The 27,280-nt window shown below is 29.9% G+C and overlaps 1 protein-coding gene across 1 annotated transcript in view; it reads right to left on the bottom strand.

Annotated features, from left to right (window-relative positions):
- The window catches only part of LOC143197792 (uncharacterized), a 40,021-nt gene that overhangs the window by 8,535 nt on the left and 4,206 nt on the right, over positions 1-27,280 (bottom strand). Inside the window, exon 4 of the mRNA XM_076406542.1 lies at positions 26,831-26,934. Within this exon, the coding sequence (XP_076262657.1) occupies positions 26,831-26,934 (104 nt within the window). The remainder of the gene's footprint in view (positions 1-26,830; positions 26,935-27,280) is intronic.

Consider the following 27,280-nt stretch of genomic DNA (forward strand, 5'->3'; position numbering starts at 1 on the left):
GACCGTTTTATATATTTTATGGCAAACTGAATTCTTTACAATAATGGTTTTCCAAGAAGATGACAGCACTAATGTGACTCGAGCTTTTAAAGTTACTCTGGAGGATTTAGACGTTTGTGGAGATGTTAACTGTGTACAGTTTTACTTCCTGAAACTTCTCGAGGAATCGCCATAAAATAAGATATTGGGATATACAGTGAACATTTACTGCTTACACGTGTAGTTATACTATATTTCCACATACTATTCGCCAAAGAAAAATACGCGGGGGAATAGTTTTTCAATCTCTTTTGTATTTGTACGTATTTTAAAGTTATCATTCCTCTTAACTGTATAATTATTTTTTTGTGTTAAACGATGTTTTATTGTTGACAATACTGACGAATAAAACAAATAGTCTTTAGAAACAAAAATTACAATATCTTAAAAATCATTCTATATATGATATACTGGATGTATAGAAAAGTTCAAGATGCACCTGACTGTCACTCAACCGATATTTGCAGAATTATCTTTATCAAATTAAACTGTTTTTAAAAAAGGCCTGATAAAATTACTTGATTCAGCTTTTTAATCAATGAAAAATTTTTGTATTCTTGAAACAATATCGATAACTTTTTATCAAACTGCCCAGTGGGCAATAAACACTTATTATGATTGTATTATATAGATGATATGTAGAAAATCACATCATTAAGTCATTTCCTGTGTAAAATATTATCTTAATTAGTTAGTCCTGTTGTTAATGTTATTCTAAAGTATATATATGATCTATAAGCAGATCGAATGCTGTTAAAAGTTTTAGTCTACGAACTTCACTATCATGTCGCACATTTACTGATTAGCGAGCATATTCGAATTCGTTTTAACTAATGGAGCAAATTAGGTTTGAGTAAATTAATTTTCACACAAAAAAAACTAGTTGAATTTTAATTTAAAATAAACGCTACGAACTTTTTCCCTGTTCCAATATATAATATAATGGAAATGTGCTTTTGGTGTGGTTATAATGGAACCACGCCTATCTAGAGAAGCGAAAATTATTGACAACAAATCACAAATGTCAGTTCTCGATCTCAGTGCCACTACAGCCTAAGCGATCAATACCCATTGTAATATCAGCTAAAGCGTTTCTGCTAATTCTAATTGTACCGAACGCATATCTCTATTCATATCCATTACGCCCAGTTAGTCCGCGCTGACTACCAGTAATTGCGAAAACCATTACACTTCGATCGTGCTAAATTAAATCCATTTTTTTCTTGCAGTTAACGCCAAAAAAAATTACCTCTGCCGTTCCAGTAATCATCGTCGGCAACATAACAACATTTACAATAATCATATCATATCGCCTATTAAGAAAAATACTCAAAATATTTTATAAAACTCAACATAAAATAGATAAAAACGATTTATTCTATTTATATCCTAAATGGTCAAACAAGAACATTTCGTATAATTATTTTTCAGATTGTTCAAGTCCCCATTCAGTGCTCCTGTAAATTTGAGATGATTATTGTGTCATTTTGTATAATGTTTGAAAACATCTAAGGATTTGGTGGAATAACCTCGAGCGATATTCTCCGAGCTTTACAAAAGCAACATTTATATGAGTTAATATGTATCGTTTTTCTCTCGTCATTTAAAATAAATGAGAAATTATAAACAAGTACGTTTTGTTACACAAATTGTACAAAATAAATGCATTAGGTTCACAATAATGTTCGTTTTTAATACGAATATAAAACACAATATTTATATTTGGTAATAAAATATTAATAAAATTAACTTATTACCTCGTAAATTAATATATAGTGTTTGAGCAATGATTAAATTTTATGCTTGCCAATTGAATTGTGTATAAAACATATTATAACGGCACGATCAAATTAAATTTTAAAACTAATTAAACAGAATTGCGTGTATTAATTTAACTTCTCACCTTTGCAAAACTGAATTTGAAAAACGGTAATTAAACCCGGAGAAAAATTTGATTGGAAACTGTTGTTGGATAAAAATTTTTTTTCTGATATTCAACTGGAAATTACGTGAAATTGTTTAAAAATATTTCAGTTATACGAAATCCATAAACCGATATTAACAAATAAAACCGATAAAAAAAAGAGTTTGGCGAAGAAACAGTCGCTTAACAAGCATAACGTTATTTTCCATCCCTCTCCCATGAAACTCTAGAGTGAGAGGTTAACAACGAGTTCTTACAATTAGAGAAAACTTAGTTCTGACTTGATCCGTCAAATTCTGACAAAATAAACCAACGAGACATTGGAGAATTTAAAAGAAAAATGGTATTTAATGTCAAAATAAAAAATTAATTTAAATGTTTAATATCGTCTAAGCTGTTTATTAATAAAATTAATTGTATTTAGCAACGAAATAACGATACTTAGGTATGTAAAGTACATAATACTATGTTCTAAATTGTTTGTAATATTATGTTGATACAGTTAATGAAAATCTAACACGCCAATTAGTGTTGACAGGATTGCTGGCTCTAAAATATTCGAGCTCATTGAATTAAACAAAGTCTGGCTCGTGCAGCTCCAGCATAAACCCTCAAATTTACCCTGTCTGTCATTTATTTAAAACCCTCGTGAATCCGCGCTTAATATTACTATCAACTCCTCGATTTATACACTCATAAAAATGCTATTCAAAAAGTCTTTGTCGAAAATTCTTCAACAGCATTGGCGTAGATTTTAATTATTTACATGTTATTCTTTGATACGTTTTTTTTAAGGTTAAAATTATGAATATACAAATATTTTATTTTTTATATATTTATTTTTCATAGGATATTTAATATAACGATACTGTGATACTTAGTAACTAATAGATGGGTTTTGTAAATTACACAGAAGATTGTAAAAGTGTATAAATAATATAAAAATAATATAGTTTAAGATAATATCAAGCCGGCTTGGTTGGCGCAGTGGTAAAGGCAACAGAACGGTCTTCCTATTGTTGCGATAGTTGCGGGTTCGAAGCCTGTTGTGGAATGGTCGTAAATTTATGTTTGTGATTGTTTAACATTTGTAATTGTCTTAAGGCAAGAGTGAAAAATACGATAAGGAAAATGACAACCGGACGACTTTGACAGGCTCATTCGCTTACATGTTCGAACCACTCAGGCAGCATTGTGTCTCTTTTTAACTAGAATAAAATGAATAGGAAAATATTGTCTGATTCTGAAACGAATTTTCAAATTACGGCAGGCAATACATTAAACATCTTGATGACGTATGTACAAAAAAACTTCGAATAGACCGAATTCCATGGCATCCAATGACCATAACTGACTCATAATCAACACCCATAATTTATTTCAATATGAATACCCAAGAGGAGTGGGGATCGAAACTTGAACATACAGATATTTAGAGTAGGGATACCGATAAAATATAGATATTTTTAGCTAATATTTTTTAGCCAATATTCTTCGATATTTTTTTTTTAATATCGATAGTAAATGACAGTAGCAAGCTCTCAGTGGCAAATTAGATATTGCAAAATATACCGATATTTGCAGACAGATCTAATTTTCGATACAAACTTTTTTCTTAAACAGGGTAGAGAATCCAGAAAAAAGAGTTCGATAGTTCTTTAGGGCAGAGATAAAGTTTTGATACTTAATTTTAAATGGCCATTAAAAAATCTCGATAAGATCGAGAGACTAACCAACAATATGTTAAGAGATGGAAGAACGGAGGCGTGAGAGAAAGTAACAACTGGAAAAGGTATCTGAGTTAATTGATTAAAATATCAAGAATATTATTGTATTAAAGGAAAAATCTGGCTTGATTTGATGGGTTCAACCAATGAGATTGCTTGATGACGCCTCTAACTGTGGTTATGAAGCCTGAAACTTTATTTTCGATATATTTAAAATCATACAAAAATTAATTAATTAATTGATTGATATCCACAAAATATTGTTTCATATTTGGGATGAAATAATCTGAGGTATGCCACATTAATGAATAAATTCAAATGTCCACAAACAGCGAAGGGAAAAATTGAAATTATGTGGTTCCCTTTTATTATCGACGATATTGGTATCTATCATTAACCATATCCAAAATATATTATGTAGCATCAAAATCAATTTTAATTTATGTCCACAGGAATGGCATCCGCCCGAGTTAACATAAATAGCGATTTTGGATACACCTGAATATTATAAATTATTTGTCGTTTAGTATGCTAAACTAATCCAATGTGGTACGTTACTTTATCAAAGCCTAACACAATTATTTATTTGGTGGCACAGTTGAAATGTTTACATCGCTACAATATTCAAGCATTAAGTAGTGTTGTTGTTAGGAAACAACCATGTTGGTTAACAAGGCACTTTATTTATTATTTATACGGTCAGCTGGTTAATATTTAATCAAATTTCAGGTCTCAATTTCCACTACATAGCTTTGGAGAATAGTTAAATGTCATTCGACATAATATACATTAAGATACTACACGTAAGACTAATTTTCGTTAATTTAATATAGAATACGTAACTGTTACAACAATATTAGGCACGGCACATGTGTAACTTCATGAAAAAAAAAAACATATAAAAATATTAATTAAAGCAGCTAAATAAATAGTCGGTAATTATTTTCTTATTTCAAAGGAAACGAGGATTTTTAGTGCGTGCATAGAACCACTTAAAAGACATTTCAGTCAAAGGAACACAAACGCGAGATGACTCATTAATAGATCTATACAACATATGTAGTGTTTTGACAGCTTTAACTATATTACACTTCATTCTGAAACTATAAAATACATAGTAGCCTTATTAAATAGATTATTTTCATTTACTAGGCGTGAAAAATAAGGCACGTGTTTCATATTTAAAAAAAATTTTATCCAATTTAAAATTAATTTTGGGTAAATTCTGTCAGCTGTCAATTTAACTCATTTCTCATAATAAGTGAAGGTTATCTAATTTTTTGTGCCGTTCCTAGAATGACTTTACTCTTTTATGAAGCATTCTTTTGAAATCTGTAAACAGCCTATGGTTACTGCGGGTCAGGTCTGGACTATATGGTGGGTAGTAAAGCAATTCTTTCAGTTGGATCTTCGTTTTCATCGTTTATAAATTAGGACTGCTGGCTCTTGGATTATTGATACATCTTAATTTTATCTTGGGAACCTCAAAACTTCAAAACCTCAAACACAAGTACCTTGATCTAATAAACATGGATCTAGTGACTGAAAATAACTTGTGGACAGTTAAAAAGGTCACCAAATACTCAATATAACTGGCGTTGAAGTATCTGAAGACAACTGAATATGGATGACATCTATCTGGAAGATATTAGATCAGTTGAAGTAGCTTTTCTAATATGTATATATGTTTTATTGTTATCCTTTTGTTTGGGTTACATCATGGAGTCTCCTTTTTACCAGCTAAGGGTTTATCTTCGGCTGAACCTACTGCTTAACCCCTCTCGCAGAAAAAATCCGGTCTTACCCAGCTTGGCTTACTGGCGTGACATTACAATTAGAAACTATAAAAAAGTCACCAAACATATCTCGACAAGATTCGAACTACCGCTTTAACCACTCTGACTACCAAGCCCGCTGTATTTCGTTATTAGATTCTTATATTTCAATAATTAATTATATACCATGTTTGTTTTATTAATCTATGATCGAGGATTGATTACTATCTATGTCCACAGCTACAACTGTATTGTACACTACAAAATCAGTGTATGAACAAGAAACTGATGGGCATTAAATAATTTACCCATCTCCATCGAAAATGTATGTCACTTGATCGGTAGAGAAATATTTGTAACATTTTTTAGGATGGTAACATAGTGATACTTAAATTTAAACTGCGAACAGCTATTTATTTCCAAGTCCCTGAAGATGCAGCGCGCCTAAAAGCATCGTAAAATTATATTGAGCGGCCTTTTGAAATGAACATGCAGTTGTCAGTTGAGTGGTTTATGTCAAACCTAATTAGACATTTCCGGCTGAGTTGCTCCTAATCGTTTGAAATCCAAATATCCTGCCTTATTTTCGATGGTCATCTAACATATAATATCATCCTGGGGTCGATACCATTCGACTAATTTGAAAAATAATCGATCTTTAAATAAATATATTTCATTTAGTTTAAGAACATATCGTACATACAATATATCCTGCCTTATTATCTTTGGTCATCTCACATATCATATCATCCTGAGGCTGATACCATTCGACCAATTTGAAAAATAAACGATCTTTAAATAAATATATTTCATTTAGTTTAAGAACATATCGTACACACAATATATCCTGCCTTATTATCTTTGGTCATCTCACATATCATATCATCCTAAGGCTGATACCATTCGACCAATTTGAAAAATAAACGATCTTTAAATAAATATATTTCATTTAGTTTAAGAACATATCGTACACACAATATATCCTGCCTTATTATCTTTGGTCATCTCACATCTCATATCATCCTGAGGTTGATACCATTCGACCAATTTGAAAAATAAACGATCTTTAAATAAATATATTTCATTTAGTTTAAGAACATATCGTACACACAATATATCCTGCCTTATTATCTTTGGTCATCTCACATCTCATATCATCCTGAGGATGATACCATTCGACCAATTTGAAAAATAAACGATCTTTAAATAAATATATTTCATTTAGTTTAAGAACATATCGTACACACAATATATCCTGCCTTATTATCTTTGGTCATCTCACATCTCATATCATCCTGAGGCTGATACCATTCGACCAATTTGAAAAATAAACGATCTTTAAATAAATATATTTCATTTAGTTTAAGAACATATCGTACACACAATATATCCTGCCTTATTATCTTTGGTCATCTCACATCTCATATCATCCTGCGGATGATACCATTCGACCAATTTGAAAAATAAACGATCTTTAAATAAATATATTTCATTTAGTTTAAGAACATATCGTACACAATATATCCTGCCTTATTATCTTTGGTCATCTCACATCTCATATCATCCTGAGGCTGATACCATTCGAACAATTTGAAAAATAAACGATCTTTAAATAAATATATTTCGTTTAGTTTAAGAACATATCGTACATACAATATATCCTGCCTTATTATCTTTGGTCATCTCACATCTCATATCATCCTGAGGCTGATACCATTCGACCAATTTGAAAAATAAACGATCTTTAAATAAATATATTTCATTTAGTTTAAGAACATATCGTACACACAATATATCCTGCCTTATTATCTTTGGTCATCTCACATCTCATATCATCCTGAGGCTGATACCATTCGAACAATTTGAAAAATAAACGATCTTTAAATAAATATATTTCATTTAGTTTAAAAACATATCGTACATATAATATATCCTGCCTTATTATCTTTGGTCATCTCACATCTCATATCATCCTGAGGTTGATACCATTCGACCAATTTGAAAAATAAACGCTCTTTAAATAAATATATTTCATTTAGTTTAAGAACATATCGTACATACAATATATCCTGCCTTATTATCTTTGGTCATCTCACATCTCATATCATCCTGAGGCTGATACCATTCGACCCATTTGAAAAATAAACGATCTTTAAATAAATATATTTCATTTAGTTTAAGAACATATCGTACACACAATATATCCTGCCTTATTATCTTTGGTCATCTCACATCTCATATCATCCTGAGGCTGATACCATTCAACCAATTTGAAAAATAAACGATCTTTAAATAAATATATTTCATTTAGTTTAAGAACATATCGTACATACAATATATCCTGCTTTATTATCTTTGGTCATCTCATATGTCATATCATCCTGAGGCTGATACCACTCAATCCATTTGAAAAATAACCGATCTTTAAATCAATATACTTCATTTATTTTAAGAATATATCGTACATACAATATATGTTGCCTTATTATCTTGGGTCATCTCACATATATCATCCTGAGATTGATACCATTCGACTAATTCGAAAAATAACCGGTCTTTAAATAAATCGTTTAGTTTAAGAGCATATCGTATATAAAATATTTGTCTACATTCGAAACAACCAAATCGACATACATAATCTATTAATACATCGATTATAATTTGTGTTTTTTTTTTATTGTCTCATTACTGATTTTAACCAGCATTAATTTATCATCAGAGAAGCGGAGGTAATCGATGAATAACAAACGAATAACGAGTCGCCATGGTTTGCGTTTGAGCGTAAGCTAAACGCTTTGGGACCATAGTCTCAATTAAAATTGAAAAATTTCCGGTAAATATTTCCGTTTAATCGCTAATTGATTTAACTAATTACACATTCCAATGAAAACAATGGAAGTAAACACGTTATATTAGTTTTTCTCTCTACCTAGAGGCACAAAGGAAATATATATCTCCGTTGGTAGAGTAGGAATATGAAGTAAGAGCGAGAATTAGACAGTGACACCTTCAATGTTCAATGTCTAAAGGAGAGTAGTCGCCTTTAAAGTCCTTTACGCGTTAACTCAAGCGTAACTTCGAATTACATCTACACCCTAAGTGGCCCATAAAGTTTATCACTTTGGGAGAAGGAGCTTCAAAAGGACTAGAACAATGTTGACTGGACCGTTTAAGAACATATTAAAGTTGCAGCCAACGCTGTCATCACATTAGTTAATCAGTCATCCGCATTATACCCATGACTGTCCCATTTTTACGTGTCGTATAACAAAAAAAAAAACGCGACGAAATCCCGTTTCATAGTTAAGCTTCAATTGCCATTGATATCGACTAAATTAGTCATTATTTATTTGTCTACTAAACTGATAATTAATTGCACAAATTTAATACATTTAAAACAGGATTATATCTGCAAACGCTTTGAATTAATTACATTATTTTGTAATCTGAATACGGCTATTACCATACCATATACTGGCATAATGTAATGCAGAAAAACTGAATAGATGCATACGAGTTAATATATTTAAATATAATAATAATGAAAAGTTAATTGCTTTAATATATTATGTGTAGCAGTTCTCCAATAAAAAAAACATTTAGTTTTTAATAAATACATATATATATAAGCCTGTACATTGACTTTTATAACTATTGAAGTTTTTGGTGTCTTAAAATGAATGGTAGTCAGAAGGAGGCAAGTCTGGAGAGTACAGCTAATGGAGTAGGTTTCTGTGTCTTTTTAATTATTACAGTTATGTATATTTGCATATACTTCTTCAGCATTTCAAAATCAGGTAGCATCCAAAGCATGCTGCATCTATCTGAACAAACGACAATCAGGGGACACTATGTCTGGTGAGTAAGCTGGCAACTAAAACTCTTGCAACTTGTGAACTGGCGTTGTCATGCAAGTGGGTGATTCCTATTGCGTCTGTCACTAGCTATTACCGGTCTTTTTTCCAATAATACTTCGTTCAATGTGTTAAAATTACTTTGGTAAGAATATGCAATCACAGTTTTATGTAATTTTAACAGATCTTAATACATTATATCGTGCTGATCGGACCATATGCACTATCTTAATGCGGATTCAGAAATTATTTGTCTGAAAGTTCTCTGAATTTAAGCTAGGTTTTCGTCCAACATGTTTTGGTCTTCCCGAACTTTCTCTGCCACTGACGTCAAAACGATCACTTTTATATCGTTGGAACCATAACCAGAGAAATATGTCTTCCAATCAAACAACAAAAGTAAATATTGTTATTGTTATCTTACATACTTTTTATCGACAAATATTACTGATCAAAACACAAGCAAGAACATCTTTGTTTTCACTACTGCCTCCTCAACATTTTAAGAAGTAATAACTCTAGTATAAATTATAAACAGAAAAAAACATATTAATAGGAATAATGATGTCTTTAAACACAAGAATCATTGTCAACTAGTAGGTTGTCAAGCCTTAAAATGTTCATCAATTTCTAGCAGTAAATATCTAATTGTAATCGATTTAAACTTTAATGAGCATCGGCAAATTATTACAAAAAAGACTTGTTATAGTTTATATACTAGTTTTGTTTCATATTTTTATATGTGTGTTTGTGTTATTACAACTGTATGAAAATAATCACTTTTTATTTTGCTAGTTTCCTTGTATACTACTATGGCAAATACGATGAATCTTAAAGATAAATAGCCGAAGCACATTAGAGCCAGTTTTTCGTTGTAACGCTACTGGTCGACTAAATTAACTCAGCATCAGCTCTAATTACATTCGAAGGTGAGTCTTAGAGACGAATCCAAGATCAAAGATCCTTCTAAGTGACATGCATGCCTAGGCAAATATATATTACACCATGCTTCATTAAAATATCAAACAAAGCGTATGTATAATGGTGTATATAGTTTACACACAAATACAAACATACTATGTAGTTTATGAGATGATAGATTTATTTTTCTAAATCAATTTCGTATCGAGTAACATTCAATTAAAACGTTATACAGTTATTACAAAACATTAAATGCAATTATCTTTCAAAAGAGTTGACCTGATAAATGTTATGTGTAAACACAGTTGAAGTAAAATTATTAGGAGATATAAAAAAAACGTTACATATAATCACCAGGTGTACTAGAAAGTTATTAACGGCATTTTTCGCAAAAAAAACACATAATTTTCAATAAAATGGAAAAATGTATCTATTCAAGTATTGACCATTTGATTCTATACATCTTGCCCATCTTTCAGGCAATTTATGGATGCCATCCCAAAAAAAAACTGTTTGTCCATCGAGCAAAACCATTCATCGAGCTATTTTATAACTTCTTCGAAACCGGTGAAGTGCTTGATCTATAAGTGCGTGTCCTAAAAATTGAAGGTCGGACGAAACAAGGTCTGAAGAGTATGGCGAAGAGTAATCATTTCTCAACTGTTTCGTTAGGTTTCAGCAGTTTATAATACATCACGCCACTCATCTTTCGACCAAACGATTAATACATGCCGCAAATACAGATTTTTAAGCACGAAACTTGACATTTTCAAAGACGTATAAATCAATGATGATGTTACTTTTGCAAAATATAACATGTAGAGCTTTGAAGCTTGATGTCAGTGGAATAAAATGATATATTATGTCAAATCATAACATTGCATACCTAAGGCTCCTAGCTATATCTATTTGTTAAACTGGCAATGACTTTCCGACACACCCGGTATAATATATAAAACAATCAACATGTTTTCTTTGGCATATTTCTGAAGCAATTAACTGAAATTTTGTCGTTATTATCATTGATTCCGCTTAAAACAATAAACGTTTTTAATAGATTTTATAATTCGGCAATTTGGGTCGATATGTTTAGCAACATGAAAAATACAATACATAATTATGTAGATTCAAAAAATAGAAAAATAAAAATGTGGTCTTTAAAATTGATGGGTTGGAAAATATTTCACTAAATGATGTGACAGTAAAACGACAATTTGGTTCTATTAGCTGCTAAAAATACGAGATGAGAGTCTCCTCGTTTATGAACGGTTGTAAAATTAAAACACTTTTCTGATTGATTATATTTTTAAGTTGTCCAATATTTTTCGATTTTTTTTTATTTGAAAATATCGTTTAATCATTATCGGTTTTATTTCATAATATATATGTATTTTATAATATATGCATATGTAAGTGAAGGTGTGCCTCGTACACAGTGTCATATCTAGGGCGTCAAATTATGCGCTCAGGCGTAAGACCCAGTGATGAGCCAGAATCACAAATTTCTATGACGTAAATCTGTCAAGAAAAACTCTCGAATAAAAATAAAAATTCTCCAAATATATGAATTTTGAGGTAAAATTCTAAAAAAATTCTATAAAATCCCTGTAATTTTAATTGACTTGCGATTATTTGAAAGGAAATGACAGTAAAAAGTTTGAAAATAGCCAAAAATCCACATTAAATTGCTTTAAAATTTATAGTTTCTAAGATATGTGACAAAAACTGTAATACACTCATTTTTTGAATATACACTTTTCATTGTACAACTTAGGAACCATGGGTTTTTTAAAAACTATTATACTACCATCCGATTCCGCATAAAAATCTTTATAAACCCTGAAAATTTCATTAACCTACAGTTATTTCACTAAAAATGACAGCAAAAAGTTTGAAAATGGCCAAAAATCGTAAATTTTCACGACTATATATATGGAAAAAGTGTCAGTTTTCTTTTATCTCTCGGATAAAGGTAAAACTCTCAATATACATGTATTTTGGGGTGAAAGAAACGAAAATCCACATTAAATTGCTTTAAAATTTATAGTTTCTAAGATATGTGACAAAAACTGTAATACACTCATTTTTTGAATATACACTTTTCATTGTATAACTTAGGAACCATGGGTTTTATAAAAACTATTATACTACCATACGATTCCGCATAAAAATCTTTATAAACCCTGAAAATTTCATTAACCTACAGTTATTTCACTAAAAATGACAGCAAAAAGTTTGAAAATGGCCAAAAATCGTAAATTTTCACGACTATATATATGGAAAAAGTGTCAGTTTTCTTTTATCTCTCGGATAAAGGTAAAACTCTCAATATACATGTATTTTGGGGTGAAAGAAACGAAAATCCACATTAAATTGCTTTAAAATTTATAGTTTCTAAGATATGTGACAAAAACTGTAATACACTCATTTTTTGAATATACACTTTTCATTGTACAACTTAGGAACCATGGGTTTTTTAAAAACTATTATACTACCATCCGATTCCGCATAAAAATCTTTATAAACCCTGAAAATTTCATTAACCTACAGTTATTTCACTAAAAATGACAGCAAAAAGTTTGAAAATGGCCAAAAATCGTAAATTTTCACGACTATATATATGGAAAAAGTGTCAGTTTTCTTTTATCTCTCGGATAAAGGTAAAACTCTCAATATACATGTATTTTGGGGTGAAAGAAACGAAAATCCACATTAAATTGCTTTAAAATTTATAGTTTCTAAGATATGTGACAAAAACTGTAATACACTCATTTTTTGAATATACACTTTTCATTGTATAACTTAGGAACCATGGGTTTTATAAAAACTATTATACTACCATACGATTCCGCATAAAAATCTTTATAAACCCTGAAAATTTCATTAACCTACAGTTATTTCACTAAAAATGACAGCAAAAAGTTTGAAAATGGCCAAAAATCGTAAATTTTCACGACTATATATATGGAAAAAGTGTCAGTTTTCTTTTATCTCTCGGATAAAGTTAAAACTCTCAATATACATGTATTTTGGGGTGAAAGAAACGAAAATCCACATTAAATTGCTTTAAAATTTATAGTTTCTAAGATATGTGACAAAAACTGTAATACACTCATTTTTTGAATATACACTTTTCATTGTATAACTTAGGAACCATGGGTTTTATAAAAACTATTATACTACCATCCGATTCCGCATAAAAATCTTTATAAACCCTGAAAATTTCATTAACCTACAATTATTTCAATAAAAATGACAGCAAAAAGTTTGAAAATGGCCAAAAATCGTAAATTTTCACGACTATATATATGGAAAAAGTGTCAGTTTTCTTTTATCTCTCGGATAAAGGTAAAACTCTCAATATACATGTATTTTGGGGTGAAAGAAACGAAAATCCACATTAAATTGCTTTAAAATTTATAGTTTCTAAGATATGTGACAAAAACTGTAATACACTCATTTTTTGAATATACACTTTTCATTGTATAACTTAGGAACCATGGGTTTTATAAAAACTATTATACTACCATACGATTCCGCATAAAAATCTTTATAAACCCTGAAAATTTCATTAACCTACAGTTATTTCACTAAAAATGACAGCAAAAAGTTTGAAAATGGCCAAAAATCGTAAATTTTCACGACTATATATATGGAAAAAGTGTCAGTTTTCTTTTATCTCTCGGATACAGGTAAAACTCTCAATATACATGTATTTTGGGGTGAAAGAAACGAAAATCCACATTAAATTGCTTTAAAATTTATAGTTTCTAAGATATGTGACAAAAACTGTAATACACTCATTTTTTTAATATACATTTTTCATTGTATAACTTAGGAACCATGGGTTTTATAAAAACTATTATACTACCATACGATTCCGCATAAAAATCTTTATAAACCCTGAAAATTTCATTAACCTACAATTATTTCAATAAAAATGACAGCAAAAAGTTTGAAAATGGCCAAAAATCGTAAATTTTCACGACTATATATATGGAAAAAGTGTCAGTTTTCTTTTATCTCTCGGATAAAGGTAAAACTCTCAATATACATGTATTTTGGGGTGAAAGAAACGAAAATCCACATTAAATTGCTTTAAAATTTATAGTTTCTAAGATATGTGACAAAAACTGTAATACACTCATTTTTTGAATATACACTTTTCATTGTATAACTTAGGAACCATGGGTTTTATAAAAACTATTATACTACCATACGATTCCGCATAAAAATCTTTATAAACCCTGAAAATTTCATTAACCTACAGTTATTTCACTAAAAATGACAGCAAAAAGTTTGAAAATGGCCAAAAATCGTAAATTTTCACGACTATATATATGGAAAAAGTGTCAGTTTTCTTTTATCTCTCGGATAAAGGTAAAACTCTCAATATACATGTATTTTGGGGTGAAAGAAACGAAAATCCACATTAAATTGCTTTAAAATTTATAGTTTCTAAGATATGTGACAAAAACTGTAATACACTCATTTTTTGAATATACACTTTTCATTGTATAACTTAGGAACCATGGGTTTTATAAAAACTATTATACTACCATACGATTCCGCATAAAAATCTTTATAAACCCTGAAAATTTCATTAACCTACAGTTATTTCACTAAAAATGGCAGCAAAAAGTTTGAAAATGGCCAAAAATCGTAAATTTTCACGACTATATATATGGAAAAAGTGTCAGTTTTCTTTTATCTCTCGGATACAGGTAAAACTCTCAATATACATGTATTTTGGGGTGAAAGAAACGAAAATCCACATTAAATTGCTTTAAAATTTATAGTTTCTAAGATATGTGACAAAAACTGTAATACACTCATTTTTTTAATATACATTTTTCATTGTATAACTTAGGAACCATGGGTTTTATAAAAACTATTATACTACCATACGATTCCGCATAAAAATCTTTATAAACCCTGAAAATTTCATTAACCTACAATTATTTCAATAAAAATGACAGCAAAAAGTTTGAAAATGGCCAAAAATCGTAAATTTTCACGACCATATATATGGAAAAAGTGTCAGTTTTCTTTTATCTCTCGGATAAAGGTAAAACTCTCAATATACATGTATTTTGGGGTGAAAGAAACGAAAATCCACATTAAATTGCTTTAAAATTTATAGTTTCTAAGATATGTGACAAAAACTGTAATACACTCATTTTTTGAATATACACTTTTCATTGTATAACTTAGGAACCATGGGTTTTATAAAAACTATTATACTACCATACGATTCCGCATAAAAATCTTTATAAACCCTGAAAATTTCATTAACCTACAGTTATTTCACTAAAAATGACAGCAAAAAGTTTGAAAATGGCCAAAAATCGTAAATTTTCACGACTATATATATGGAAAAAGTGTCAGTTTTCTTTTATCTCTCGGATAAAGGTAAAACTCTCAATATACATGTATTTTGGGGTGAAAGAAACGAAAATCCACATTAAATTGCTTTAAAATTTATAGTTTCTAAGATATGTGACAAAAACTGTAATACACTCATTTTTTGAATATACACTTTTCATTGTACAACTTAGGAACCATGGGTTTTTTAAAAACTATTATACTACCATCCGATTCCGCATAAAAATCTTTATAAACCCTAAAAATTTCATTAACCTACAATTATTTCAATAAAAATGACAGCAAAAAGTTTGAAAATGGCCAAAAATCGTAAATTTTCACGACTATATGGAAAAAGTGTCAGTTTTCTTTTATCTCTCGGATAAAGGTAAAACTCTCAATACACATGTATTTTGGTGTGAAAGAAACGAAAATCCACATTAAATTGCTTTAAAATTTATAGTTTCTAAGATATGTGACAAAAACTGTAATACACTCATTTTTTGAATATACACTTTTCATTGTATAACTTAGGAACCATGGGTTTTATAAAAACTATTATACTACCATACGATTCCGCATAAAAATCTTTATAAACCCTGAAAATTTCATTAACCTACAGTTATTTCACTAAAAATGACAGCAAAAAGTTTGAAAATGGCCAAAAATCGTAAATTTTCACGACTATATATATGGAAAAAGTGTCAGTTTTCTTTTATCTCTCGGATAAAGGTAAAACTCTCAATATACATGTATTTTGGGGTGAAAGAAACGAAAATCCACATTAAATTGCTTTAAAATTTATAGTTTCTAAGATATGTGACAAAAACTGTAATACACTCATTTTTTGAATATACACTTTTCATTGTATAACTTAGGAACCATGGGTTTTATAAAAACTATTATACTACCATACGATTCCGCATAAAAATCTTTATAAACCCTGAAAATTTCATTAACCTACAGTTATTTCACTAAAAATGACAGCAAAAAGTTTGAAAATGGCCAAAAATCGTAAATTTTCACGACTATATATATGGAAAAAGTGTCAGTTTTCTTTTATCTCTCGGATAAAGGTAAAACTCTCAATATACATGTATTTTGGGGTGAAAGAAACGAAAATCCACATTAAATTGCTTTAAAATTTATAGTTTCTAAGATATGTGACAAAAACTGTAATACACTCATTTTTTGAATATACACTTTTCATTGTATAACTTAGGAACCATGGGTTTTATAAAAACTATTATACTACCATCCGATTCCGCATAAAAATCTTTATAAACCCTGAAAATTTCATTAACCTACAATTATTTCAATAAAAATGACAGCAAAAAGTTTGAAAATGGCCAAAAATCGTAAATTTTCACGACTATATATATGGAAAAAGTGTCAGTTTTCTTTTATCTCTCGGATAAAGGTAAAACTCTCAATATACATGTATTTTGGGGTGAAAGAAACGAAAATCCACATTAAATTGCTTTAAAATTTATAGTTTCTAAGATATGTGACAAAAACTGTAATACACTCATTTTTTGAATATACACTTTTCATTGTATAACTTAGGAACCATGGGTTTTATAAAAACTATTATACTACCATACGATTCCGCATAAAAATCTTTATAAACCCTGAAAATTTCATTAACCTACAGTTATTTCACTAAAAATGACAGCAAAAAGTTTGAAAATGGCCAAAAATCGTAAATTTTCACGACTATATATATGGAAAAAGTGTCAGTTTTCTTTTATCTCTCAGATACAGGTAAAACTCTCAATATACATGTATTTTGGGGTGAAAGAAACGAAAATCCACATTAAATTGCTTTAAAATTTATAGTTTCTAAGATATGTGACAAAAACTGTAATACACTCATTTTTTTAATATACATTTTTCATTGTATAACTTAGGAACCATGGGTTTTATAAAAACTATTATACTACCATACGATTCCGCATAAAAATCTTTATAAACCCTGAAAATTTCATTAACCTACAATTATTTCAATAAAAATGACAGCAAAAAGTTTGAAAATGGCCAAAAATCGTAAATTTTCACGACTATATATATGGAAAAAGTGTCAGTTTTCTTTTATCTCTCGGATACAGGTAAAACTCTCAATATACATGTATTTTGGGGTGAAAGAAACGAAAATCCACATTAAATTGCTTTAAAATTTATAGTTTCTAAGATATGTGACAAAAACTGTAATACACTCATTTTTTTAATATACATTTTTCATTGTATAACTTAGGAACTATGGGTTTTATAAAAACTATTATACTACCATACGATTCCGCATAAAAATCTTTATAAACCCTGAAAATTTCATTAACCTACAATTATTTCAATAAAAATGACAGCAAAAAGTTTGAAAATGGCCAAAAATCGTAAATTTTCACGACTATATATATGGAAAAAGTGTCAGTTTTCTTTTATCTCTCGGATACAGGTAAAACTCTCAATATACATGTATTTTGGGGTGAAAGAAACGAAAATCCACATTAAATTGCTTTAAAATTTATAGTTTCTAAGATATGTGACAAAAACTGTAATACACTCATTTTTTGAATATACACTTTTCATTGTATAACTTAGGAACCATGAGTTTTATACGAGCTATTATACAATCATTCAATGCTACGTAAAATCCTTCATAAAACCTAAACCTATAACCTATATAATATATATATATATGCAAATAATTTAATATATATAAATAATTTTTAATTGTTAAAATGTGTGAAATTTTAATAACCTGTGGAAGAATTCGAGAGCAATTAGAGACGGATTCGACCACTTGTCAAAAATTAAAAAAAAAAACCGGCCGACCAGGATAAATAAATTTAAAAAGATCGATAAAATTATGGCTGGACGGACCAAATCGGATTATACGGCAATAAAAGGATGGGAAGGCCAAACTGGCCACATCAAACGTTTTACGCTCAATTCATTTGTTTACTAAGCCATCTCAAGCTCGTTGGCAACAAAGAAAAACAGAAAAGGGTGAAATTCACTGGGAAAATCAGCCGAATAGATTTTCTATTATTTTTCTTAAATCTAGTAGAAAAAAATACGTTGGTTCACATTTATATCAGATGATAATATAAACAGCAAATATCTAAAATAAAATATAGGGTGTCCCAATATTCACATTAAATCATAAAATAAATAGGATAGGGTTATTATTATTAACACATCAATTTATGTTTTTTTTTAAACAGACTTCAACTTCGTCAATTACTTCTTCATTTGACCCAAAACTCTTCCTCTAGTGCATTTTTTGAAGTCTCTAAACAATCAACCAATAATCACTGGGCGCCAGGTCTGGATTGTACGGCGCTTGGCGAAGTATTTCCATGCGTAATTCGTTCAATTTCACCATCGACACGGCCCATTATTTTGAAAATAACAAAAGTCGTTTTATTAAATCCACAGTGAGCAATATTCTTTGTGTCATAGGCATTTGACTGAGTATGGCATATGGAATTAATCCACAAGTAGAGCTAATTCGAGGCGAATTTCGTGAGTAAATTGAAAATGCACATGAGCAAAACTGCATTCGGCGAACATTCGTGGTGAACAGGGTTCACAATTGGTTCAAACTCGTAGTGCGCATGCACTTTGCTTAGTTCAAGTGTTCGGTGCATGACTTTCAGCGCTTGGTTACGAACAAAACGTTGTTGAATCGCCGATCGGTACAACGACGATTTATGTTTGTGATTGTTTAAAATTTGTGAATATTCTAGGCAAGAGTCCGACAATGAAAATGATCCCAGTCACGCCAGTAACTAGGCTGAGTAAGACCGGATGTCTTCTGGGATGATTTATAAAGTCGGTCACTCGCCAGTCGGTAGGCTTAATGCTGAGGACCGTGGTTCGGAGCCCACGTTAAACTTTAGGCCCAGTCCAGATAAACCCATAGTTGGTAAAATAAAGTTTAAAATATATATATATATAAAAAATTGAGTGAACGTAGGAAAAATTGGCGGGATTATAAATGAGATAGGCTTTGGTTTCCAGAAAATAACCCTGTTATTTCTTGTAATTTAATTATTACTATAAAGATGTTTTTGAATGATAAATATGTATTTAATATCTATTAATGATTAATAATAATACACATAATTATATAAAAACTTCATAGAACATGAAAAATTAAAATATTTATATATTATTTGCAAAAACCTTGTTATGAAATACGAAATACTATTTAACTTTGATTTTTATTTTGCTAACGGTAATTTAAAAAATGTGTCATAAAAATATGAGTTGTTTTTCTTATTTTTCATTGAAGGAAATTACATTTATTGATATTCTCCCTACGACAAAACTTGTAAATAATATGGAAAAGAATTTCACAAGTAGTGTGAGAAAAAATGTTTAATAATAATCACATATAAAACAATTATTAACATAAAAATATTAAGTTTGCCAAGGGTTGTGGAACATTATTTTTCTATATATTATTGCTCGGAGGATATATTATAAATATTCGAACATATATTATTAAGTTGTGCAAATACTAGAAATAGAAATTGAAAAAATAGAATAATATCTTACTACTACTAATTTTATTTAATTCATCGAACAACGTAAACATTTTAAAATGCAACAAACACAACATGTAAAAATGAGCACCCGTTAATCGCACAACACTCAACAATTGGTTTTTAACTTCCTTTCAAAAAGACTACAATATTTTCGATCTAAAATATAAAGTAAAACTCATTGCACACAGTAATTTTAGAAAAGTATCTCTTACCCATATTATTCTTCAAACAGCAGATATGTCACTGCGGTTTCAACGTGTTACTCCTTAATTTTTTCCACAATATGTTTCAGATGTGCTTGTTAGGAAGTTTATTTTTTACTTTATAACTTGGAAAGATACTAGCATAATATCCTCTTATAAGGACTGTGACTCTTCCATCCAAATCATCTTGTACTTGTCAGTTTTTATATTTTCATACTACTTAACGGTTGATCTGAAATAATTTAAACACAGTTAACAAATATATCACCTTCAAAATAGTAAAATTTCTAGAATATAATCATACACGACGCAGTAAATACAAATTCATACCTGTTAATATAATTCTTGTCTCTATCATCGACGGATGAATTGCCTGTTGACTCCATTTATACATTTTGTACCACCAAATAAAGATAACATTCTTAATTTAAGGTTTTATTATGTCTACCTCATCGTGAAATTTCCATATATACATTCTTTTCTCTTAGGACTGAATATATCTTTGGTTATTTTGAATTATTTGGTAATCGTTACAAAATTGGAAATGTTTGAAATCTCTTCAGGAATCTATAAATATAATACTAATGTCGTATAAACACATGAGCTTTATGACATATTCTTACCATATAATCTTCAAATGAGTTGAATTTCAATATTATTCGTATTTTCTTCCTTATCACAACTTGTTTATTATGTCACTGACCATACTTACAATAATTTGATATTCTTGTAAAAATGCTTAGACGGTACATATTATTTTAACAATAAACATTGCTTTTTGCAAAAAGAACACTACACGTACCGTCAAAAAATTATTCATAAGACCTTTTATTTTGGCCAGCTATTGTGAAAAGTATGGTTATAAACAAAAGAATACGCGCCTCCGAACCAAAGATGAAAACCGTTAAATGATTTTCGGAGACCGAAACTTTTCGGGAGGAACCGAACGCGCCACGAATTGATTTCGATCACCGCGAACGGAGAGATATTCACCGAATCCATGCCGAATTTTCGCGTATAGTTTCGCGCGGAACCTGAACCGTTTGGTTAGTTCATGTCGGCATTCACCATAAGATCAAAGTAAATATGGGATTACACCAAAAAAATCAAACCGACTAGTATTCCAACACGGTCAAATCAAAGTTAAAAGTCCACAATTATCAATATTTATCGTACCAAGAAAGAACACGTACAACTAAGAAAGAACTGCACGATGACCTCGAAATCAAATGGATCCACGAATTTATCCAAGATTTCGTCTTAAAACATGAAATAAGGTTTCTAAATTATAGCAACGTGGAAGCCATACACAGAAAATTGGAACGAACAAAACTACACGAACTTGTATGGTATAAAAATGTTACTCTTAAATTTTAGCTGAAGTACCTTAAAATAATTTTAATATGAGAAATAAATAACCCCATAAAAAGAAATCCTAATTAAAAAATAGTAAAATTTCGGACACCTTGTATAACGACATTAAGACATGAAGATTAAAAATCTGACAAAATTGATTCTATCAACCTATTTTAATTGGATAAAATCAATTAAATATTCTCTAATATGTACTGGGTTCAATTAAAACGCATTCAACCATTTTACTATAGTTATAATAGTGTTAATGATGTGTAGTTTTATTTACGATATCGTAAAAGTATGTTAAATGAGGAAAAGGCTAAGTAAGCGGGACACAAAATTTACGCTATTACTATTTTAATTTATACTTGGACCGTTGCAATTTCAGCTGCGCTCTCAAGATCGTTTCCACTAAATTATCGTCTTTTTGTTTGACTTTAATCACTTTATTACCCTTTTACATATATTACTCATCGTTAAATCGTTCCTTATTTTATGTTTCCACGTCGAAAAAAATCTACAGATTTTTTTTACCAATTCTAATCGCAAACATGTAAGGCAATTGAAATAATTCCGTTCCTATTGTTTCAGCATTCAATTGAATTCCGGTAGGAAAAAAATTATTGAGATATAAATACGAATATAAAGATAGGAAAAAATGTTTATGATTCTGATTGAAAGGAAATCTTTTATTGCCTCGGATTTGTTTTAAATTAGTTGGACGGCGATAAGGTTTGAGGAAAAGAGAAACGAACTATTGTTTTACGTATCGCGTGTTATATGTCGACTTCGATAATTGTGCTGGCGTCATTTTTTTTTCAATTGGATTAAGATATTTAACCGATTTCGAAAATGGAGTTCTATGTTCGGCTGTATATAAATATTTTATGTATGTATGTTCGCCGATTTCTCCTTCAATTATGAACCGATTTTCAATTGTTTTTTTATTCATAAGAATCCACTTCCAAGGTGATCCCATTGAGACCAAGTCAGGCCGGCTTGGTGGCGCAGTGGTGAAGCCGATGGGATGGTCTTCCTACTGTTGGATAACCGCGGGTTCGAATCCTGCTGAGGCATGGTCGTCGTCGCAAATTTGTGAATGTTCTAGACAAGAGTGTAAAATCCGACAAGGAAAATGATCCCAGTCACGCCAGTAACCAGGCTTGGACCAAAGGCACGTTCAAAGTTTTCGGATACTTTTTTATCTAAAATAATCACATATTCTTGTATAATGTCATTGCTGAGCTGATGTGACGGAAAATCGGAAGTCGTCCAGTGTAAAACCCATTCAGTTTGCTTTTTAAGCACTAACCATATCATGTGGGAAGCCGTAAAAATATTGTAGACAACAACTTTTATGGTGTAATGGGCCCGCGATTCCTGACGGGGACAATAAGTTTTTGTTCTAGTTTAGTTAGAATATTTGTCTAATCTCCTAGGCTAGGTAGTGGACCCCAGAGGAATATTTCTTTATGTCTATTTTTCCTCATACGCACTTTTACTTGGCCTACCCATTATAATATTTAATAAAATAACTGCGTAAATTATTGAGTAAATATCTAACACTAAAATGAGAAAAATAAAATATTTTTAACAAAATAATTGAAGCGACTTCAGAAAATAAATGAAAAACTCACTAAAAATTAAAAAATAATGGAACGAAGATTTTTAACACAAAAAAGCGTTTTAAAATATGTGTACATAATAATCGTTGTAATAACTACATAAAAATAAACAAGAACCTTATTTAACTTATCTACCACACGTATTTTATATTCTACTATAAACACACAATTTAGCTTAATACTTGCCTAAACTTATTTATCTATTTATAATATTATTCTAAATACTACCAACTGATCAGTATGAAGTCGGTGCCGAGCCCAAACAATACAAAAATAATAATATAATTTTATAACATGTACACAAAATTAAATTACGAACAAAACAAATCTGATTTAGAATGAATAGAAATAGATGAATAGATTTATGTAGGTATTAAACTAAATTGTGTGTATATAGTAGAATATAAAATACGTGTAGTAGATAAATTAAATAAGCTTTTTATTTATTTTTATTTAGTTATTATAACGATTATTAGGTAAATATTTTATTTTGAAACGTTCTTTTTTGTGTTAAAAACTTAAGTTTGATTATTTTTTAATTTTTAGTAAGTTCCTTATTTATTTTTTGAAGTCAGTTAAATTTTTCTGTTAAAAATATTTTATTACCGTTTGCTTTATGGATACAATCGAAATCGGTGTTTAAGTTATCATCGATTTGGGAAATTCGGATTTTAGGTCCTAGAACTTTCCAAAACGAAACTTCTCCAGAAGCCCTCGAGAACTGAAACCTCGGTGAAATTAAACGACAACTTATTTTCATTATTCACGCTTTATACTTTGCTGCATGTTAAAGGGAATCAACCCACTATATAATCCTATAAGATTGGAAGTGGAAAGTACTCCACATCGATATTCGATTCATTACAACAGAAAATAACGAAGGATATTTTAATTAATTTTATCGACATCGTTTCTTTTTAAATCGAAAATCCCTCAAGCACGGCTATGACTGTTTGCAAACGTTGTCAAAAAGGAAAGACCGATAGTCTTTATTCCTGCTATTTACGATCATTGTGAGATTTCAGCTATTAACTAAAAAGCTCATCATTAATGAAACCAAAACGAACGTTATGTTTAAGGCTGTTTCGTCTCCTTCATTTCATGCTACCGATAGGTTTTAAATGATTTTTTTAATCGTTTTATAACTCGGCCCTGTTTTTCTAAGTCATGTACAGGTTTTTTTTTATTATGTCAATACTCAATGTTAGTATTTTAGTTTGTTAAATGAAGAGTTTAAAAATCTAGATAATTACTAATTTGAATGGGTCGTTTACATCTTATTTAAAACGCCCGTATACTTCGATCGTTTTGTATAAATTTAACCGGAGTTACAAGCCTTAATGGGATAGTGACAACTCAGAGCCAAGCTGTTTTATTCTGGTCTTAATATAAACAGGACTAATAGCTTCCAAATGTACTTGTTTTGGAGTCATTTTTCGCTAATTACATTTTGAGATGGAAGTGAAAAGATATTTGGCCAGGTGTTAAATGCATAGTGAGATGTTTTAGGGTATATGTATAGATGATACTCTTTGAAATATTGTTAAATTATAAAATATATAATTCTTTACATTTGAAGAGTTTTATTTAAATAAGAATATTTCTAAATATATTTATTATTCCACATGACAACAATCTGACATATAAATGACATCACTTGTCAAAGTTCGAACTATACTGTCAAAATTTTGTTCTTTGAAGAAGTAATTTGCAAATTATAGTGAGTTTTGTGGATTTATATTCACTGTGAAGATACTATTAATTACAACTATTTTAGAATTATGAAATGTATAATTGGTTATTGAAATATATAATTTTTATAATTTAGTATGTCAACAATGACATATAGATTGCAGCACTTGATTTTACTAACCTCTTAAAATCAAAATACCTGAGTCTTATACCACGCGGATTTTTAGTCTACAAGTCATAGTGATTTTTGGCACTATGTTTTTGTTGCTTAAAGTGTTAGTGTAAACTGTTACTACCTGGTTGGTAAGTAATATTTTAATATTACCGCTGCAAACTTTCGGTTATTTTTGCATGGTTTTAAATTAAGTTTGCTTTTTGAATAATTTCATTTTGAAATAATAATTGACAATTCAATGGCGACGTATACAAAAATAAATAGGCTATAATCGGAGAGGCATTTAATCGAGAAACAAAACCCGTAATACCGACTAGAAAATGCAGAAGAAACGCAAAATTCAAAATCAATAAACAACCCCTTGCCCAATTAGAGCCAGTTTGCTTCCTTAATAACAACTGAGACACCACTGTCTGGCAATCCTCGTAGGGAACGGCAGGGGTTATGATGAGTTACTGCGGCATCTGCCTCCTACCACCTCCCCTTCGGAAGCTTCTGCTGTTGCTAATTGCCAGTAAAACTTACACGAATCAAATATTAACTTGACTTCCATATTTTAAATTGCTCAGATGAATTTCGCCACTTACGCTTGTCAAACCGAGGTAACAAAAGGGCGGGAAAACATTTAGTCGCCATTTTTTTTTCAGTTTGTCATTTTTTTATGGTTATTACGTCACATAATACCGGACAGTTTTATTTATTTTTCATTTCATTTTATTTTTAATTGTAAAATATCGTAGTATATTGTAATACCGGAAGTCTGTCAATAACATAACCTTAAAGTAATGGCGGCTTTGAATTGGTCATAATCGTCACATAGTTATTTGCGAGAATAAATCTAAATTATTTATAGAAGCATATTAAAAGTTGAGTCAGAAAAGTAGTTGTACATAGTTTCAAAAATACGATACAAGTGAATTTGGTGTTAACGGAAGCCCGAAAGTGTTGAACACGGTGAATTGGAAATTAACTTAACAAAATTATCGGTATAGATTTTATACGTGTCAGTCAGACATTGGTGTCAGACATTCATTCATATATTGTAAAACTCGTAAAAACTTATACTGAAGAAGCTAAACGGTGAGTAGTATATATAAATTTTAATCGATGACGCATAGATTTCATATTATGTGAATATATCAAAAATTCGGTCTATTTATGTGGAACCTCAAAATATCATATCATCTCATTCTTTTAATTCTCCCATGGTATCCGAAATATTTTGACTATAACTGAAATAATTAAAACGTAGAAATGTAGAAATTGAAAATAATACCTTGATACCAAGAATCATAAACAATAACTATTTGTTTGATTGAGTGTTAACGGTAATTTAATATAATTTTAATGATAGATGAGAAACAATCTATGTTTGTGACATTTATATTAAATTTAAAGAATAAAAAAAAATAGAGAAATGCGCCGCCAATGTATAATCCGTTTAATATTCTATTTTAACTTGGCTGATCTCCTGAAATAAATCGACTTTTAATGGTTTAGCAATTAAGACATAAAAACTTAATTTTATCCCAAGTTTGAAAACATATAAAATTTAAATATATCCTTTTAATGTGACCGTAATAGACCTAATTCAACACATGGTTCTCTTGGCTTAAGCTCACCTGAGTTTCCGTGACGTTCAGAAGTTTGGCCATTTCTGAGCGTTCACTGCTGCTGAGATATTTCTTCTGTTCGAACTGCTTCTCCAACTCAAATATTTGTCTCCCTGAAACAACGGTATTAATTATTAAAAAAAAATAGAAACATTTTTATTGAAACGCCACGTTTTTGATTGAAAAAAAAATTAACTATTATAGTATATTGTAAGGAAACAAAAACTATAATTAAAAATTCTTGGTTATAATAAACGTTGTGAGTGATTGGTTTGAAGTGTAGATGCAAATAAGTTATTAAGGTCCGAACAATAACTACTTAAGCTTAACAGGCCGTTTATACGTTATTAGTTTTCTGTTCATTTATAGCGTACCTGTGATTTTATTAGGTTGTTTTGAGGACGGCGAAAACTGAATTTGGTCTAAATCTAGAACTGCCGCGAAAAAATATCTTGTTTT

Source organism: Rhynchophorus ferrugineus, unplaced genomic scaffold, assembly GCF_030347505.1.
Source record: "Rhynchophorus ferrugineus isolate W39M unplaced genomic scaffold, kcgeb_rfMv2 rfM5, whole genome shotgun sequence".
Taxonomy (NCBI): domain Eukaryota; kingdom Metazoa; phylum Arthropoda; class Insecta; order Coleoptera; family Curculionidae; genus Rhynchophorus; species Rhynchophorus ferrugineus.